The sequence below is a fragment of the Muscardinus avellanarius genome (genome assembly GCF_963383645.1).
Source record: "Muscardinus avellanarius genome assembly, chromosome: 13".
Lineage (NCBI taxonomy): Eukaryota > Metazoa > Chordata > Mammalia > Rodentia > Gliridae > Muscardinus > Muscardinus avellanarius.
The window spans coordinates 41945234-41964205 of record NC_137799.1 but is presented as its reverse complement, the minus strand read 5'-3'; the positions used below and the strand labels follow the sequence as shown (position 1 = coordinate 41964205).

General features: G+C 47.5%; 1 protein-coding gene across 2 annotated transcripts in view; it reads right to left on the bottom strand.

The window, feature by feature from the left end:
* Positions 1–9002, bottom strand: part of B4GALT1 (beta-1,4-galactosyltransferase 1) — a gene marked incomplete at both ends in the record, with an annotated part of 67848 nt that extends 58846 nt beyond the window's left edge. For both annotated transcript variants that reach the window (XM_080709385.1, XM_080709386.1), the window contains one exon: positions 8609–9002. In XM_080709385.1, coding sequence (XP_080565511.1) covers positions 8609–9002 — 394 coding nt within the window. The remainder of the gene's footprint in view (positions 1–8608) is intronic.
* Between the last annotated feature and the right edge of the window lie 9970 nt (positions 9003–18972).

Below are 18972 nucleotides of genomic sequence, written 5' to 3'. Positions count from 1 at the left end.
TGATAGGAATATGGGTGTGCTATTCTACATATTTGCAGGGCTGGAAATCAAACCTAGGGCCTTGTACCATCCTGCTAAATCTCCAGGTCCCACACCACTTATCTCTTTACAAAAAAAGGAAGAAGTTACCCCGACCCCTAGGCAAGTCATTCTCCTCTCTCTGGGCTTTGTAAGGAGCTGGGGGTGGGGGGAGCAGCCACAAAGCACACTCAGACCAGACATCAGAATCATCCCCAAAGAATTCAGCATTAGCCAATTATATAGCCCCTGGCCTCCATTTGTGTAGAGAAGGGGCGAGCTGAGGCTGGGCTGAACCTGAAACCAAGAACAAAGTGTGTGACTCACCCCTCTGTCTCCCAAGGACAAACCCCTTCAGGCCACGTTCACCCTTAACCAGGTCCCAGCCAAACCCTACCCCCCACCCACAATCCACCACAACCCTCTACTCTGGAAGGCTTTGCCTCTCAGAATAGGATCTGGAAATCTCTCCTCTGGCCTCACCCCACCCTGCTGAGACCCAGATAAACAAGGGAGCCCAGTCTCATGCCTTATTAACTTCTCTAAGAGTCTGGCTGGCTGACCAGGAACTACACCAGGGCTGTGCCAGAACCAAAGATAAAACTGCCACAGTACTAGGGACTCAAAGGATTTAAGCCAAAAGGATTGCCACTTCGTCGAATAGGAAACACTGGAATTTCCAGAGGGATGTGAAGGAAATTCTAGTCTGTCTCCTGGCAGGAATACGTTGGAAACAAGGTGCAGGAGGCACTGAGCAAATGAGTGGAGGAAGTCAGACCACTGAGCTACTAGACCACTTCCATACATACCCACAGCCCCGCTGAGCCCAAGGGGATGCGCCTGCCAGCTTTCCCCACTGTCTGAGTGGTCCCCAGTGTGGAATCTGCGGAAGAGCTTAGACTGCCTTAGCATTAACTGCCCCATCATTCTAACCCATAAATTAGCCTAGTCCCAGCCTGGAAATCTCTACCCTACTGCTATCTAAAGGCCATAATATTCAGGTATACAACTGTGGGTGTCTCATAATCATAAGGCAGCAAGGCAACACTACCGAGCACAGCTAAGTCGAAACTTCAGAAATTTAGAGGAAAATTTTTACACAACTGAATAAAACCAGAAGTGAAGAACACTGATATCAATCCTGGGTTTCTGAAAGAAGAAAGAAAAAGAAAAGAAGAGAAAAGAAAAGAGAGAAAAAGGGGGAGGGAGGGAGGAGGGGGCGGAACTGCTACAGAGAGGCAAAGGGGAAAGAATAAATACACAGGGCATACACTTTGGTTTCCCTAAACGGAATCAGCACTGTTTAATTATGTCTCCCATGCCTAAACTGTGAGTTCCAACAGGGGAGAGATTTTCTCCTTTTAGCAGCTGTAGTGATCAACACGGTACAGCCACACTTTATGGTAAATGAATGAATAAAGTTACCAGATGTCTTTGGCATCAATGACATGCATATAAGACCTTTCAGACAGACTTGAGGCAGGAAGGTTAAAGGTTTAAAATTTAAACTGGTAGCCGGACATGGTGGCGCAAGCTTGTAATCCCAGCATTTGGGAGACTGAGACAGGAAGATCATGGTTTGCGGCCAGCCTCGGCTACTTAGCGAGGCCCTTTGCAACTCAGTGAGACCCTGTTTCAAAATAAAGAATAAAAAATGAGTCTGAGAATATAGCTCCAAGGTAGAATGCCCCTGAGTTCCATCCCTAGTACTGAAAAAAAAAATTTTTTTTAACTTGTGATGGAAAGACACTGCACACTTAAAATGAATAGTGAAAGCCAGGCAAAGTGGTGCATGTTTATAATTCCACTATTTGGGAGCCTGAGACAGGAGGATCACAAGTACAAGGATAGCCTCAACAAGTAGTAAGACTCTCAGCAACCTAGTGAGACTCTGTTTCTAAATAAAATAAAACAGGACTAGGAGTACAGCTCAAGGTAGAATGCCCCTGGTTTCCATTCCCAGTACCAAAAAAATAAATTAAAACAAATTTTTTTTTTTTTTTTTTTGCAGTACTGGGGATAAAACCCAGTGGCATTCTACCTCCGAGCTACATCCCCAGCCCTAATTTTTAGTCTTTTTTTACTTTTGAACCAGAGTCTCACTAAGTTGTGGAGGACCTCACTAAGTAGCTGATGCTGTCCACGAACCGAGATCCTCTGGTCTCATTCTCCTGAATGCTGGGATTACAAGCATGTGCCACCACGCCCAGCTAAAACAAATTTTTAAAAAATGAATAGTAAAAAAAAGCCTCCCCAAAGCCTGACGTGGTGGCACATGCTTGTAATCCCAGTACTTGGGTGGCTGAGACAGAAGGATCCAGGTTTGCAGCCAGCCTCAGCTTCTTAGTGAGGCCCTCTGCAACTCAGTGAGACTCTGTTTCAAAATAAAGGCTGGGCATGGTGGTGTACACTTGTAATCCTAGTACCTGGGAAGCTAAGACAGGAGGATCATGCAAGTTCGAAGCCAGCCTCAGCTACTTAGTGAGGCTCTCAGCAGCTTAGTGAGCCCCTGTTTCCAAATAAAATATAAAATAGGTCTGAGAGTGTACCCTGGAGGTAGAAAGCTCCTGGGTTTCATCCCCAATACCAAAAAAAAAAAAAAAAAAAAAAGAGAGAATTGGGCTGGGGTGTAGCTCAGATGTAGAAAGCCCCTGGGTTCCAGCTCCAATAAATACCACACCAAAAAAAAAAATAAAAAAATGCTCCTGGTTTTTTTTTTTTTTTTTTTTTTTTTTTTAAGGGTCTGGGGATGGAACCCAGGGGCATTCAACCTCCGAGCTACACCCCCTGCCCTATTTTTTATTCTTTATTTTGAGACAGGATCTCACTAAGTTGAGGAGGGCCTAAGTAGCTAAGGCTTTGTGTGAACCGTGATCCTCCAGTCTCAGCCTCCCGAATACTGGGATTACAAGCTTGCACCACCACACACAGCTCTGCTCCTGGGTTTAATTCCTAGTACAAAAACAAAAAACAAAACAAAACAAAACAAAAAACCATGTCGGGGGATGGACAGGGGGGAGAAGTAACAGTTTCACATTTTAGATAATGTGCAAAATGACACAGGTGCACTAAGAGATTGCAACAATATCATGAATATTGCTTTGTAACCTACAATAATGCAAATTCCTGATCCACAATTATATAAATACAGTTCTTCCTTTGACTTCCTTACCTCTCTGTCAGTGGTCACTGCTGTCTGGCTGTTGTACCTATGGGGGTAACAACCTTGCTGTATTAAGCAATGCAATAAATGATTTCTTCTAACTCTCTGTTAGCATGTTTGACTTCTAACCTGAATGAGCTATAAGGACCCACAGACCAGTGACAGGCTCACAGACACATCTTGCAAGGATCTTCTCCCCAACCTCTCAGCCACATCAGGCCACCCCTGAGCCTCAGTACTCCAGGTCTACTACCAATCCTGAAGAAAGAGCACCAGATAGTCCTGTCCTAGGATGCTATGGCTCCAAGAAGCTGCAGTTTGAGTCCAGTCCCACATCTGGCTCCTGCCTATGCTCCAGGGAGCTTCTACCTGCTCCATCCGAGGCCTGGCTGTAGAAGGAGGAGTTTGGATCTGGCATGGAGTTCTGTGGTAGAGCACTTGCCTAGCAAGCAAGAGACTCTGATTTGATTCCCAAGCACCAGCAAAGAAAAAGGGGAGACTCCCATGTTTGCTCAGAGTCTGGGATAAATTATAAGCAGGGATTACTTCTATTGCCGTTAGGCCATATAAGACAAAGCAAGCAGGTTTCACAATGAAAATGAGCCAGACAGTCATGGAAGGTTTCTTGTTGTTGTTGTTTTACTTTATTTTTTGGTACTGGGAGTGGAACCCAGGAGCATTCTACCTCTGACAGCCCTATTTTTTTTATTCTTTATCTTGAAACAGGGTCTCACTGAGTTGCAGAGGGCCTCACTAAGTAGCTGAGGCTGTCCGCAAACCGTGATCCTTCTGTCTCAGCCTCCCAAATGCTGGGATTACAAGCGTGCGCCACCACACCCAGCTCACAGGTATTTCTGAATCAGACTGTTAGACAAGAAGTATCTATGTAAATGTCAATAAATTATTTTCCCCCCAGAAAACAAACAAACAGGACAAAGTTGACTTAAAAGATTCATTACCAAAGCCCAAAGCTTCCAGATCTGGCCACAGGTAAGGATTTGTATGGCTCCTCTCACCCCAGGATGAGATGCCACCTTAAAACAGAAGATGATGATACTCCAAGATTCATCCCTAAACAGGTGGGCAAAAGAAAGTCCTTTCCCTAACCTCAAAGTATACTCTGTCCAGGGCAGCCTGCTCAGATCCACAAGTGCACAATGCAGGGGTCAGGGGCACATGCTGGTGGAGAAACGCCAGAGCCAGACAGCCCAGCAGAGCCTAAGCAAGAGCATCATCTTCAGGAGCACAAACCATGGCAGAGGCTTTGCTGATAGTCCTCATAAAAGCCAGGGAAACTCAACCATCAACACGTGCCCTCTTAGGGCGTGGCCACTGGCCATAGCTGCTGTTTGCTGGCCCAGGTGCCACCTCTAGATCCCATACTTCCTTTTTTTTTTTTTTTGCAGGTTTTGGGATGGAACCCAGGGCATTTGACCTCCGAGCTACACCCCCTGCCCTATTATTTATTTTTGAAACCGGGTCTCACTAGGTTGCAGAGGGCCTCACTAAGTAGCTGAGGCTGTCCGAGAACCGCGATCCTCCAGTCTCAGCCTCCGGAATGCTGGGATTACAAGCGTGCACCACCACGCTCAGCTCCAGACTTCCCTTTTAAACAAATGAAGATCTCTCAAAGCACAGCTGGGCAAGAGAGGCCTCTGAGGTTTAAGCAATTCAGAACTCATTCTCTACCCCCTCAGGGGAACAGTATCAACCGCTCCAGCCCCCAGCTGAGCCCCTAGACCAGCCCTGACTCCCCAAACCATCCAGCCTTCTGTACAGCCCACATTCCCCGACCCCAACCCTCCCCAGGCTGCCTTTGCCACCGCCAGTCAAATCATATTGAGCTGCTGCCAAATCTAAGCAGAGATAAACATTCCGGGAAAAGAAACGCAAGACTGCTGCTCCTCCCCGTCTTGCTGCTCCTCCCCTCTCCGGCAAACACCCAGGTGGCCAGAAAAGGAGCCTCACTGCCAGGGTCAGCAGAGTAGATCCCCCACAGTCCCCTAAGGGCCTGAGATAGAGCTGGAGAGAACTTCCCTGGGAAAGCTGTCACGGACTCTACCCTGTGATGCTCATTCCTAAGAGCTTCAGGCCAGCCCACAGGTGGCAGGACAGTGTACTGTAAAACATCACAACCTGCCCTAAGTCACACGAATGGCATATGCAGGCGCAGGATTCTAACCCGAGGCTTTCTAAAGTTGATTCCAGGGAGTATAGCTCGGAGGTCAATTGCCTCTAGGTTCCATCCCCAGACCCGCAAAAAAATAAAAAATAAAAAATAAAAAAAGTTGATTCCAATGCTCTGACACCCCAGAGACAGATCAGTGACCTATCAGTGGCCTTGTCTGTGTTGCCTTTCAGCCTCAAACCCACCACCTATCAGCTGGGAAAGATTGAAGCATCTGGCCCAGACCTCTGGACACCAGAAAGTAGACCCAAGGTGGGGAAAGGAACAGCAAGTAGTGAAAAGGCCACAACTCTACACCCCACGGATGCTTTCTCCCACTGACCTCAAAACCACCCTGCAAAGGCTTTGGCTGAAACCTGCTCGGCTGAGCAGACGGGCTTGCCTCCCCCCACCTACACGCTCCCAGGCAAACTTTCAGCTTTCTCAAGACCCCCCTCTTGGCCAAGGACCTCCACCTCAAGAGCTACACCCAGCCATTAAAACTTAAGAGCTCCATTAAGTGAAGACAAGACCTCAACGTTCTCTTCTGGGCTTGCTGCCTCAGCAGTGGCCTAATCGTCATGGCCTCATGTGAGTCACATGAAGGCAGCCAGGCTAGAGAGAGCCTGGGGCCTCACTCCACACCCTCGACAACAGTACCGTGAACAGTCAAGTTCAGAATCAACTTCACAACACCAGTAACTGGTAAAAGGCTGATGATTAGTGACATCATATTACAAAATAAAACAAAGCAGGACTGTGATCACCTCTGTGTGTCTCATACATTTGTGAGAAGGCCCAATCTAATGAACCTACGTACTTTTCTTTGATTTGTTAATCAATTTCTCTTTCTGCACAATGCCCAGGCAACAACAAAAGAACAACAAAAAAAAAAAAAAAAAAAAAAAAACAGGCCTCTCTGTGGTCTGGGGACTCACTCTCTCTTCCTCCTTTGCTCTGCTCTTCGGAGCCATGTCTGTAGGAGTCTGAGAAAATGAAACTTCAAGGTCTCAAATCATATTGCTATATTATCAAGTTAGGCATAGTGGAGAATGCCTGTAATCCCCATACTTGGGAGGCTTGAGATAGGATCACATGTTTGAAGACAGCCTCAGCAATATAGTGAGACTCTCAGCAACCTAGTGAGATCCTGTTTCAAGACAGAAAATAAGCTGGGTATGGTGGCACACACTTGTAATCCCAGTACTTGGGAGGCTAAGACAGGAAGATCACAGGTTTGCCGACAGTCTCAGCTACTAAGTGAGGCCCTCCTTAACTTGATGACACCCTCTTTCCAAATAAGAAATAAAATTGGGCTGGGGTTGTAGATCAGGGACAGAATGCCTCTGGGCTCAATCCCCAATACCACAAAAAAGTAAGTAAATAAATAAAATAGGCTGGTGGTGTAGCTCGGAGGTGGAAAGCTTCTGGGTTAAATCACCAATATAAAAAAGAAGTCACACACACACACACACACACACACACACACACTATCATTAGCTAGGAAATGAGTACCCTACTATGTGTCAGGTATTTATTTTTATTTTTTATGGTACTGGGGGTTGAACCCAGTGGGATTCTACCTCTGAGCTACACCCCCAGCCCTTTTTGTTTGTTTTGAAACAGGGTCTCAACAGGTTGTAGAGTCTCACTACTTGCTGAGTCTTTCCTCCAACCTGTGATCCTATCTCAGCTTCCCAAGTAGTGAAATTACAGGGGTGTACCACCATGCCCAGCTATGTGCCATGTATTTAACATACACAATCTCAATTATTCCTAAAAATGGCCCCGTTAAGCAAGCTTAGACAACCCCATTTCACACAGGAGCATCAAATTCTAAAAAACTCTATGACAAGCCTAAAATCATACATTTAGCAGTAGGGCAGAGTCTTTTTCATTTTACGGGACTACTCTGCTTCCCAGACTAACCATCAGGTCCAAAGGAATTCAATTTCCTGCTTTAAAAAAAAAAAAAAAAAAAAGCCACCCCCTTTAACCACAGTTCCCGTCTGACCTATTCCAAGTGGTTCCTCCCAAACTTGATATGAAAACATTGAAATAATTATTAGAGAAATTGAGCAAGAGCATGTAGGAAGGCCTGCTCGGCCGGGACTCTCCCAGAACGTGACCCAGCTGTTGGCAGGATGCCCGCTGCCTGCCAGGGCCCCTCACTCAGAACAACATTCTCTAAAACCTGGCATTAGAAATAAGCAACCACCTGTCTGGTAACCCTGGAAGCAACCTGTGACTGTCTTTGGGCCTGTAGGCCTGTGGGTTACAGGTCAAGGAGAGGTCCAGGCTGGCTCAGCCTCCTCCGGACTTGGAGAACGTGAATCACCTACCTGAACTCCCTGAACACACAAAATCAGCCAGGGTTTGTTGGGATCACCTGGGCAAGTGCCAGAAAGGGGCACCCCCCTGCTGACTGGTTACATTTTAGCCCACCAGCCCCCAGGGTACACAAGCCCCCTGCCTCTGAGAGGCCACTCACTTATCAAGTAGGCTTTGGGAACCTACAGCAGGAGGCAGCTGGGGAGTGACCCCCTCCAAAAGGAGGGCCCCAGGCAGGAATCTGCACTGAAGAGGAAATGGACACAATACTGACAATCTACAGAGAACTTAATCCTCATTAATTAAACCCTTATTTACATCGTTTCATTTACTCTTCCGAAACAATACCTGAAATAGCTAATATTATCTCCATTTACTAGAAGGACAAGCCCTGGTTTAGAGAGAAGTTAAGTCACTTGCCCAAAGGCTCAGGGCAAACCCGTCACTCGGGAGAGTGGCTCTATAAAAGGACAAAGGTGAACGAACTGGTCAACTTCCTTCCCCACGTGGGACCTCAGTGTCAGTGCCCCAAACAGGGGTGGGCTACCCTGAGCTCTCCGGAGATTCCTGCCACTGCTGGCATGCCAAGTCCTCTCCGAGCTCTAAGCAGACCCAAACTCCAAAACTTCCCGAGCCTGGCTTGCGTCAGAGCAGGAACATCTCCAAGGCTTTCTCTGGTTCTGTGGACAGAGGGGCCTGCCGGCCTCGCACAGGCTCCGGCCCCCGTCTCCAAGACGACTTCCAAGGGTCACACCACCCAACTTCTCTCCCCCATCAGGCCGGGAACCTCTCTTGGGGATTAAGCATTCCGATCCGGAGCAGGAAGGACCGCAGTCGTGGAAGGAGGCACGGGGGATTGTACCGGGACCCCCCGTTCGGGAAATTCAGGGGAATGCCTGTCCTCGGGCTGGCGCCACCGGAGTCCTTACCGAGCAGCGGAGACTCCTCGGGGCAAGCGGGCAGCGGCGCGGCCGAGGTGCGGGACCCTGGGTCCGCGGTCACGTTGCTCGCGGGGCCAGGGCTGGGGTGGCGACCCGGGCGAGGCTCGGAGGAGACGCCCGAGGGCGCCGGCGGCCGGGGCCCTCTGGGCGGGCGCTCCCCGGAGGGCTGCCCGCTGGAGGAGACGCCTTGCGAGCTGTTCCGCGGCGGGGTGTACACTCCGACCAGCTGGGGCAGGCGGCTCAGGTCGCGGCCGGCCAGGTAGTAGACGAGGGTGACGCCGAGGTGCAGCGCGCACACGGCCACGAGCAGGCGGCAGGCCCGCTGCAGGGACGCGCCGGGCATCGCGGCGCTGCCGCCCAGGAGTGGCTCCCGCTGCCTCATCTTCCCGCCGCGGCTTTAAGAGCGGGGGTGCAGGCGGGGAGGCGGCCCGCCCGCAGGCCGCCCGCCAGGCGCAGCGGGACCGCGGCCGCGGGGGAGGGGCCGGCGGGCGGCGGAGCCTCGGCGGCCGGACCCCAGCAGTCAGGAGGGCGCCCGAGGCGCGGGCGCGGCGGGCGGGGCTGCCGCGCGAGGAGGCCGGGCCGGGCCGGGGGCGGGGCCGGGCCGCGGGGCGGGGCCTCCCGACGCCCGCCCTCCCGCCCTGCGCTCCCGCGGGGCGCCCGCGCGCCGCCTCCTCTTCTCCGGCCCCGCGAGCGGGCCGCGGTGGCGCCAAGCCGCGCCTCCCGCCCGGGCGCGCAGCCCCCCGAGGCCCCTCCCTCGGCTCCCTGGGGTCCCCAAACACCGGGGTGCGCGCGTGGGACGGCGGAGGACGGGAGGAGAGGCGAGCGGGCGCGAGGCTGCCTGGAGAGGTTGGGACTGCGCGGGGTGAGGAGGAACCCGGGCGGAAAAAGGTTGCCCAGGAGACGGGCTTCCACGCCGCGGCGGCGGAGGGATCCTCGGGGACGTTCGAACCCTCTGCGGGGCCTCGCTGCCTCGTGAGGGACCTCGGGAGGCTCGGCCTCCTGGGAACCCTGCGCGCAGGAGAGCGGGCCGGTGGCCGCTGGGCTCTCGCCCTCCTCCTGGCCTCTCTCCTGGGTTAGGGAATCCTAGAGCCAGCCCAGCTCTGGTCGGGGGTGGGGGCTGCCGCCTCGCCCGTCCTGCAGACACTTGCTGTGAGTACCTGGGTGGCAAGAACCTTCAGTAACTCTCACGCTGGCATACGGGAGAGCAGCCTTTTTTTTTTTACAATCTAAACTGGGCTGTAACAATCCTATGAAGAAGAAATTTGTCCATTTTACAAATTAAGATGTCAAGAAACTTGCCTAAGATCCCACAGCTGATGAAAGGTAGAATTCTGACTCTAGAACCCTTATTTATCCTACACACACACACACACACACACACACACACACACACACACACTTCCCCTTGTTGATTAGTAAGAAAAGGCTGAGTCTGTGTGGGTGAGACTTAATTGCTGAAGCCATTGGACCTAGATTTGACCCAGAGGCCTCAGACCCACCTGGTACTTGAGTGGCCTTTTCTCTGTGAAGGACCTAGGTAGGAGCTGTCATTTATGTGAATAGGGAAGCTGAAGGCTCTGGCAGCCAACTCACAGACTGGGAATGTTACCACTAGCTAATATATACATATATACATATATATATATATATATATATATATATATATATTTTTTTTTTTTTTTTTTTTTTTTTTTTTTTTTGCGGTACCCAGGAGCAGTCTGCCTTCGAGTTACACCCCAGCCCTATTTTTCATTCTTAATTTTGAAACAGGGTCTCGCTAAGTTACAGAGGGCCTCATTAAGTAGCTGAGGCTGGCGGAAAACTTGAGATCCTGTCTCAGCCTCCCAAGTACTGAGATTGTAAGCATGCACCACCACACCCTGCTAACTACTATACTTTGAGAGCTGACTGTATGCCAGTATTTGCTATGAAATAAATGTTTTTACTGTCTCTGCTTCATGGATTAGAAAACCTAGAGCCTTTTTTATTTACATTTCTCTGATTGCTAATGATGTTGAACATTTTTTCATACATTTATTAGCCAGTTGAATTTCTTCTTTTGTGAAGTGTCTATTACTTGCCCATTTTTAATTAGGTTATTTGTTTTCTTAGTGCTGAGTTTCTTGAATTTTCTATATATTCCAGATATTAGTCCTCTATCAGAGGACTAGTTGGCAAAAATCTTCTCCCATTCTGTTGGCTCTCTGTTGCAGTTCTTGATTGTTTCCTTTGCTGTACAGAAGCTCTCCAGTTTAATCCCACGTATTAATCTGCCTTTTAGTTTCTTGTGCCTTTGGGGTCTGGTGAGAAAGTTTTTACCTGTGCCTATGTGTTGAAGTGTTGGACCTATGCATTCTTCAAGAAGCTGCAAGGTCTCTGGTCTGATTTCCAAGTCTTTGATCCATCTTGAATTGACTCTTGTGCAGGGTGAGAAAGTGGGGTTTATTTCCATGTTTCTGCGTATGGTTAACCAGTTTTGCCAACACCATTTGTTGAAGAGGCTTTCTTCCAGCGTTTGTTTCACCTAATTCCAACTAGAATGGCAATCATTCAAAACACAAACAACAACAAATGCTGGCGAGGATGTGGAGAAGTGGGAACTCTAATACATTGTTGGTGGGATTGCAGATTAGTGCAACCACTTTGGAAAGCAGTATGGAGGATCCTCAGAAGAATGGAAACAAATCTACCATTTGATCCAGCAATACCACTCCTGGGTATCTACCCAAAAGAATGGAAACCAAAATACCAAACTAATGTGTGCATATCCATGGTCATAGCCACACAGTTCACAATTGCCAAACTAAACCATGGGATATGTACACAATGGAATTTTACTCAGCCATAAAGAAAAACACAATTACATCATTTACAGAGAAATGGATGGAACTGGAGAACATTATGCTAAGTGAGATTAGTCAGTCACAAAAAGTAAGAAATTGGATGTCCTCCCTAGTATTTGGAAGCTAGGGAGAAAATGGGTCATAGAAGAAACTCTAGACGAAGAAGGGGAAACTACAAATGAGCAAAGGAGGCAACCTTACTGAGAGGGATGGGAGGGGGAAGAGGGAAATACCCTAATGTACATGATATAATTTACAAACATCAATCACTAAGCCAAACATGAGAAGGCAGGAAGAGGGAGAGAATGGTGAGGGAACTGGGAAAGGGCTAAATGAGTGATATGTGCATATATGCCTCTACTATCTTGTACCCCATTAACATATATGACTATGCAGGATGTGGTGGTGCACTCTTGTAATCCCAGCATTTGGGAGACTGAGACAGGAGGATCTCGGTTTGTAGACAGCCTCAGCTACTTAGGGAGGTGCTCTGCAACTTAGTGAGACCCTGTTTCAAAATAAAAAATAAAAAATAGGACTGGAGGTGTAGCTCAGAGGTAGAATGCTCCTGGATTCCACCCCCAGTACTACCCCCCCCAAAAAAAGTATGACTATAATGCACCAATTAAGAAAAGAAAACCCAGAGTCGGGCGTGGTGGCACATGCTTGTAATTTCAGCACTTGGGCGGCTGAAATAGGAGGATCACAGGTTTGAGGCCATCCTCAGCTACATAGTGAGGCACTCTACAACCTAATGAGACCCTGTTTCAAAAATAAAGAAAAAAATAGGGCTAGGAGTATAGCTCAGAGGTAGAATGGGTTCTGCCCTCGGTACTGCAAAACAAAAGATAGAGAGAGAGGGAGAGAGAGAGAAAGAAAGAAAGGAAAGAAAGAAAGAAAGAAAGGAAAGAAAGAAAGAAAGAACGAACGAACGAGCCCAGGCTGAGGAGTTGACACTTAGTTGTGATCATACAGAATCTACTGTTTTACGTAACTTCCTGGACACTAGGCCCTGCAGATCTTCCTCATTTCACTAGCCATTCCTCTATTATCCTTTTAGACATTTCTTCCTCTTTCCCAGTTGTTGGGGAATGCCCCAAACCACAATCCATGATTCTCTGTCTATACTTGCTCCGTAAGTATGGGGAATGGTGTGCACGCATGTGTGTGTATTAGTGGGGATTAAACAAAAGGGTATTCTACCTCTGAGCTATACCTTTTTTAGTATTTGTTTTGAAACAGGATCTCATTGGGTTACTAAGAGTCTTGCTACAATGCTGAGGCTGGGCTTGAACCTGAGATCATCCTGTCTCAGCCTTCCAAGTACTGGAATTACACCACCACATCTGGCTTACTCTTTAATCTTGAAAAATAATCTTGCTAGCCAGGTGTGGTGGCGCACGCTTGTATTCCCCGCGCTTGGGAGGCTGAGACAGGAGGATCGCACAGGTTCGAAGCCAGCCTCAGCTACTTAGTGAGGCTCTCGTAAACTTAGTGAGACCCTGTTTCCAAATAAAATATAAAATAGGTCTGGGAGTGTAGCCCAGAGGTAGAAGGCCCCTGGGTTCTACTCCCAGTACCACCACCAAAAAAAAAAAAAAATCTTGCTAAATTATTACCTTAGCAAGACTTGTACCTGTGATCCTCCTGTCTCAGCCTCCCAAGTCCTAGGGTTACAGGTGTGTACTACCACGCGCAGGTCCTAGCTGTGATAACAGCTGTATACTGACAACTCCAAATTTCTGTCTTCTGCCCAGATCTCTTCCCTGACCTCCACACTCACATGTCAGTGTCTCGGATTCACCACATCCTGCCCAATATCCTAATCCCTACATTCCACTCCCATTTTCACACATACACACCCCCAGAGAGTGACACCATTGTCCGTCCAGCTTCCCAAGAACAAACCCTGAAAGGTGTCCTTGATGAACTTCCTAATTCCCAAAGGCCATGTCCAGACTCTCAGAAGGTCTTGGTGTTACATTCAAAATACCAGAATTCACTTGCTAACTCTGCTGCACTCATTGCTGACTAAGCCACCATCATCCCAGCCTCCTAATGGTCACCCCACTTCCACCCCTCCTATACCGCTCTCCAATCCTACACTCTCCCTGCCTCAGACCTCTGCACTTGCTGTTCACTTAACCTGAAGCACTCTCCCTCCATATTTCATTTGGATCCCTCAGCTGTCACTTTATGAAAAACACCCCTCGGACTAACCTATGTAGAATAGTCTGCTGCCCAAACCTGCTTGTTCTGCTTGATTTTTTCCAAAGCAAGGGTCACTACCCAACATGATGCGTTTATTTTCTGTCATCTCCTGCATTAGAAGATCAGCTCCATGTAAAAAGGAACTTTCTCTCTTGCTCGCTACTGTATCCTTGGCCCCTAGAACCCAGCCTGGCCCATAGCCAACATCTGAGAAATACTTGGTAAAAAACATTTGGTAAATGAGTATTTGTGGGTTGTTGTTGTTTGGTTTCATTGTTGGTGGTGGTGTTGGGTTTTGTTTGTTCGATTTGCAGTCCTGGGGATTGAACCCAGTGGTGTTCTACTTCCAAGACACACCCCCAGCCCTTATTTATTTATTTATTTATTTATTCATTCATTCATTTATTTTGCAGTACTGGGGATGGAACTTAGCAGCATTCTACCTCCGAGCTACACCCCCAGCCCTTTTTTTTATTCTTTATTTTGAAACAGGTTCTTGCTGAGTTGCAAAGGGCCTCACTAAGTAGTACCTGAGACTTGTCTGCGAACCGCAATCCTCCTGTCTCAACCTCCCAAATGCTGGGGTTACAAGCGTGCGCCACCATACCCGGCTTCCTTTTTTATTTTTTATATTTTTTGTACTAGGGATTGAACACAGGGGCATTCTACCTCCAAGTTATACATCCAGCCCAATTTTTTTATTCTTTATTTTAATTTTTAATTTTTTTTTATTATTTTTTGGGGGGTCTGGGGATGAAACCCAGGGGCATGTGACTTCCGAGCTACACCCCTTGCCCTATATTTTATTCTTTATTTTGAAACTGGGTCTCACTGAGTTGCAGAGGGCCTCACTGAGTAGCTGAGGCTGTCCGCGAACCGCGATCCTCCAAGTCTCAGCCTCCCAAATGCTGGGATTATAAGCGTGTGCCATCATGCCTGGCTTATTCTTTATTTTGAAACAGGATCTCACTAAGTAGCTGAGGCTGGCTGTGAGCCTGTGATTCCCCGTCTCAGCCTCCCAAGTAATGGGATCACAAGCATGCACCTCCATGTCCAGCTCTTTTTTACTTATTTATTTTTACGGTACTGGGAATTGAGCCCAGGGGCATTCAACCTTTGAGCTACATCCTCAGCCCTAAATTTTTTTTAAAGGTCTCACTAAGAGTTGGGGTGGGCAATGTGCACACTTGTAATCCTAGTACTTGGGAGGCTGAGATAGGAGGATCGCAAGTTCGAGGATAGCCTCAGTAATTTAGTGAGGCTTTCAGCAACCTAATAAGACAGTTTCCAGAAAGAAAATCTGTGTGGATGTGTAGCTCAGAGGTAAAATGCCTCTGGATTCAATTCCCAGTACCATACACACACAAAAAAGAGAGAAAGTAAGGTCTCACTAAATTACAGTGGACCTCACTAAATTGCTAAGGCTGGCCGCAAACCTGTAGTCCTGTCTCAGCCTCCCACGTACTGGAAGTACAAGCATGCACCACCATGTCCAGCTTGTTTTTTATTTTGAAACTGGGCTTCCCCAAGTTGTAGTAGCTGACCTTGACCTGTGCTCCTGCTGTCTTAGCCTCCCAAGTACTGGGCTTACAAGTGTGCCTTCTCCCCAAATGTCCCCAGCTCTTTCCATTCTTGATTTTGTCAAATAAAATGAATCCCATCAGGTAAGACACCTGGAGAGATTGTAGAGCTGCCTCGCCGAAAGCTGGGGCCCAGGTGTGACAGGTGGCCCATCCAGTGCTCATCTGCCCAGAATCTCCAGCTCTCTGCTTTCTCTGCAGCTGGCCTCTGACCATTTAGCAGCCTCTCTTCTGCCCTCTCCCAGCACCAGCCTCCTCACCTGTCCATTTCCATCTCTCTTTTACCCTCGTAAAACAGAAGGGCAGAGAACAGTGCCTGGCATATGGTAGACAGTTACTTCAGAGAGCTACTGCACCACTCCAAAACTTGGTGTCTTAAAACAATTTCTCACAGTTGTGTAGTTGGCAGGGCAGTGCCACCTTGCACAGTGTCCACCATTGGAGCACCGACACGGAAGTTCCAAAGTGGCCTCACTAGCATGGCTGGTAGTTGGTGCTGGCTAGGTTGTGCAGAATGGGTTGTGGGCCCTGGGGTCTCTATTTTCCCTTGCATTTCCTCACAAACTAGATGATGTGTTCCAAGAAGGAATACATCAAGAATAAAACACAAAGCCAGGCATGGTGGCGCACGCTTGTAATCCCAGCATCAGGGAGGCTGAGACAGGAAGATCGTGGTTCGCGGACAGCCTCAGCTACTTATTGAGGCCCTCCGCAAAATAAAGAATAAAAAATAGGGCAGGGGCCGTAACTCAGAGGTCGAATGCCCCTGGGTTCCATCTTTAGACCTGCAAGGAAAAAAAAAAAAAAGAATAAAACATGAGTCATGTGTGGTAGAAATGCTTGTAATCCCAGTACTTGGAAGGCTGAGGCAGGAGGATTGTAGACTTTGGCCATCCTCAGCAACTAAATGAGGCCCTCTGCAACTTACTGAGACCCTGTTTCCAAATAGAAAATATAAGTGATAAATGAGTCTAGGGGTATATATAGCCTAGAGGTAGAAGTCCCCTGGGTTCCATCCCCAGAATCCTCAGTGCCCCCCCCAAAAAAAATGTAGACCTCTTAAGAACTAGCCTTAAGGATCACTTCTCTGGGCATTCTTTTGGTAAAAACAAATTACAATACCCAACATACATAAGGCTCTGGTTTGATCCCCAGTACCTCAAAATTTTTTAAATAAACACATACATAAATAAAAGGGCCAAGTGTGGTGGCACATGCCTATAATACCAGTTCCTGGGAGGCTGAGACAGGAGGATCATAGATTCAAGGCCAGCCTCAGCAACTCAGGCCATCTGCAACTTAGTGAAACTGTTTCAAAATAAAATATAAGTGGAGGTGTATTGCTGAGGTAGAATGCCCCATGGGTTCAATCCCCAGTACCACAAAAACAAACAAATCAACCAATCAATCAGTTAATAAAAATTACAGGACAGTCCAGATTCGTGGGCAATAAAAATAGACTCCAAAGCCAGGCGTGGTGGCGCATGCTTGTAATCCCAGCATTTGGGAGGCTTGCTACAGCATCTCGTGCAGGCCTTGGGCAAAAGCTCGGCCAGGGGACTCGCAAAAGCCTAAGTCCCCCATGAGTATGGGCATCTCCTTCAAAAAAATATTTTAAGATTATTTAGATTAATATGTGTAATTGGAATTTTATGTATAGGATTTATAACTAAAATAGATGGGCAGCGACATGTGAGAGACTCAGTCAGCAAAGATCTTTTTATTTCCCCCAAGGATAAAGTTTGGGCCAACATGTAAGATTAAGTTCAAGCTGACGTGATATGAAGCAAAGCATACTTTCTATGACTTACTAAATGTCTGACACCCTGCCCTGAAGTCTGTTAAAAAACTTTTTCTGTCCTTCAAGTATTCTGCTTGCATGATGTGGTTTTGTCTGTCCTGCCAAGAAAGAAAGTATAAAGATTGTAACAAATCCTGAATAAAGTTGGAGAAGCTTGCATCTGGTCTACTGTGTCAAAGTCTTCTCTCTCCACCTCGACTCCTCTCAGCAACACACGACCCCCCACTCCTGCTAGGGCTGGACCCCGGCAGAGGCTGAAACAGGAGGATGGCAATTCACAGACAGCCTCAGCTACTTAGTGAGGCCCTTTGTACCTCAGTGAGACCCTGTTTCAATCCTGTTTCAAAGTAAAGAATAAAAAATAGGGCTGGGGGTGTAACTCAGAGGTAAAATGTTCCTGGGTTCCAACCTCAGTACCACAAAAATAAATAAATAAATATAAAAATAGACTCTACCTCTTGATGGGAGAAGGGGCAAAGAATTGGCAGGTCCCTTTACTCCATCATAGTTGGCCTAGTAGCCACAAAGTATTTAAAACAGAGAGAGAGAGAGAGAAGAGAGAGAGAGAGAGAGAGAGAGAGAGAGAGAGAGAGAGAGAGAGAGAGAGAGTGTTTTGCTGTGGATTAAACCCAGGGGTTCTCTGATCTATACCTCCAACCCTATTTTATCTTTTATTTTGAAACAGAGTGTCACTAGGTTGATGAAAGTCTCACTACTTGCTGAGGCTGTGATCCTCCTTTCTCAACCTCCCAAATACTGGAATTATAAGCCTGTGCATCACCACCACGCCCAGCTACTATAATTTTTCTATATGTAAAGTACATTACTCTCCTTCTGCCAGAGGGAGAAACGAGTCCATTCCTCACTTCAGGAACTCAGGACCAACAGGGTTCTTGATTTCCATAGCAGAAAGAATTTCAGCATACACTAGTCAGAGACAAAGACAGAGGTTTACTTAGGAAAAGTGGGAGATACATTTTCAAGGAAAAACATGGGCCATCTCAAAAGGGAGAGAGCACTTGGGGTCTTTATAATCCTTTTTTTTTTTTTTTTTTGCGATATTGGGGATGGAACCCAGGAAGCTACATCCCCAGCCCTATTTTTTTTTTTATTCTTTATTTTGAAACAGGGTCTCACTGGGTTGCAAAGGGCCTCACTAAGTAGTAGCTGAGACTGTCCGCAAACTGCAATCCTCCTATCTCATTCTCCCAAATGCTAGGATTACAAGCGTGTGCCACCCACGCCTGGCTTTTACAGTCCTTTTTTAATAAGAAACCCCTGAGAGGGGGTGGCTAGGAGCACATGACAGGGACAGGGTGACTGGTCCCCTTTTTTGAATCCTCAGATTCTTGCCATTTTATTGGTGGGTACTGGGTGATGCCTGGCCTCTACAAAAAGGGAGACTTGCTGGGCATGGTGGCACAAGTTTGTAATCCCAGCATTTGGGAGGCTGAGACTGGAGGATCATTCAAGGACAGCCTCAGCTACTTAGGCCCTTTCCAACTCAGTAAGATCCTGTTTCAAAATAAAGGATAAAAAATGGGGGGGGGGGTAGCTCAGAGGTCCAATGCCCCTGGTGCCATCCCCAGACTTGCAAAAAAAAAAAAAAAAAAAAAAGACTTCCTTTAGGGATACTGTTTGCCTAGCATCCCAGGAAGTTCAGGTGTGAAAATAGGCCATTATGATTAAAGTGTGGCAGATTAAGGGTTTTTGTCTAAGAAAAAGCAGGTGAAGTTAAGGATTATAAAGTTTCTAGATCTTGAAACCACATTTTCCTTTCCTTCTTGGTTCATATCCTTTCCACTATCCTACCTCACTCCCAAGAACCCCCTAAAGTCCATCCCATAAAACCTTAGGCTCAGAATCCTGTCATCTAAATAAGCTCCAAGTAGAGTGTGGTGGTGCACGCCTGTAATC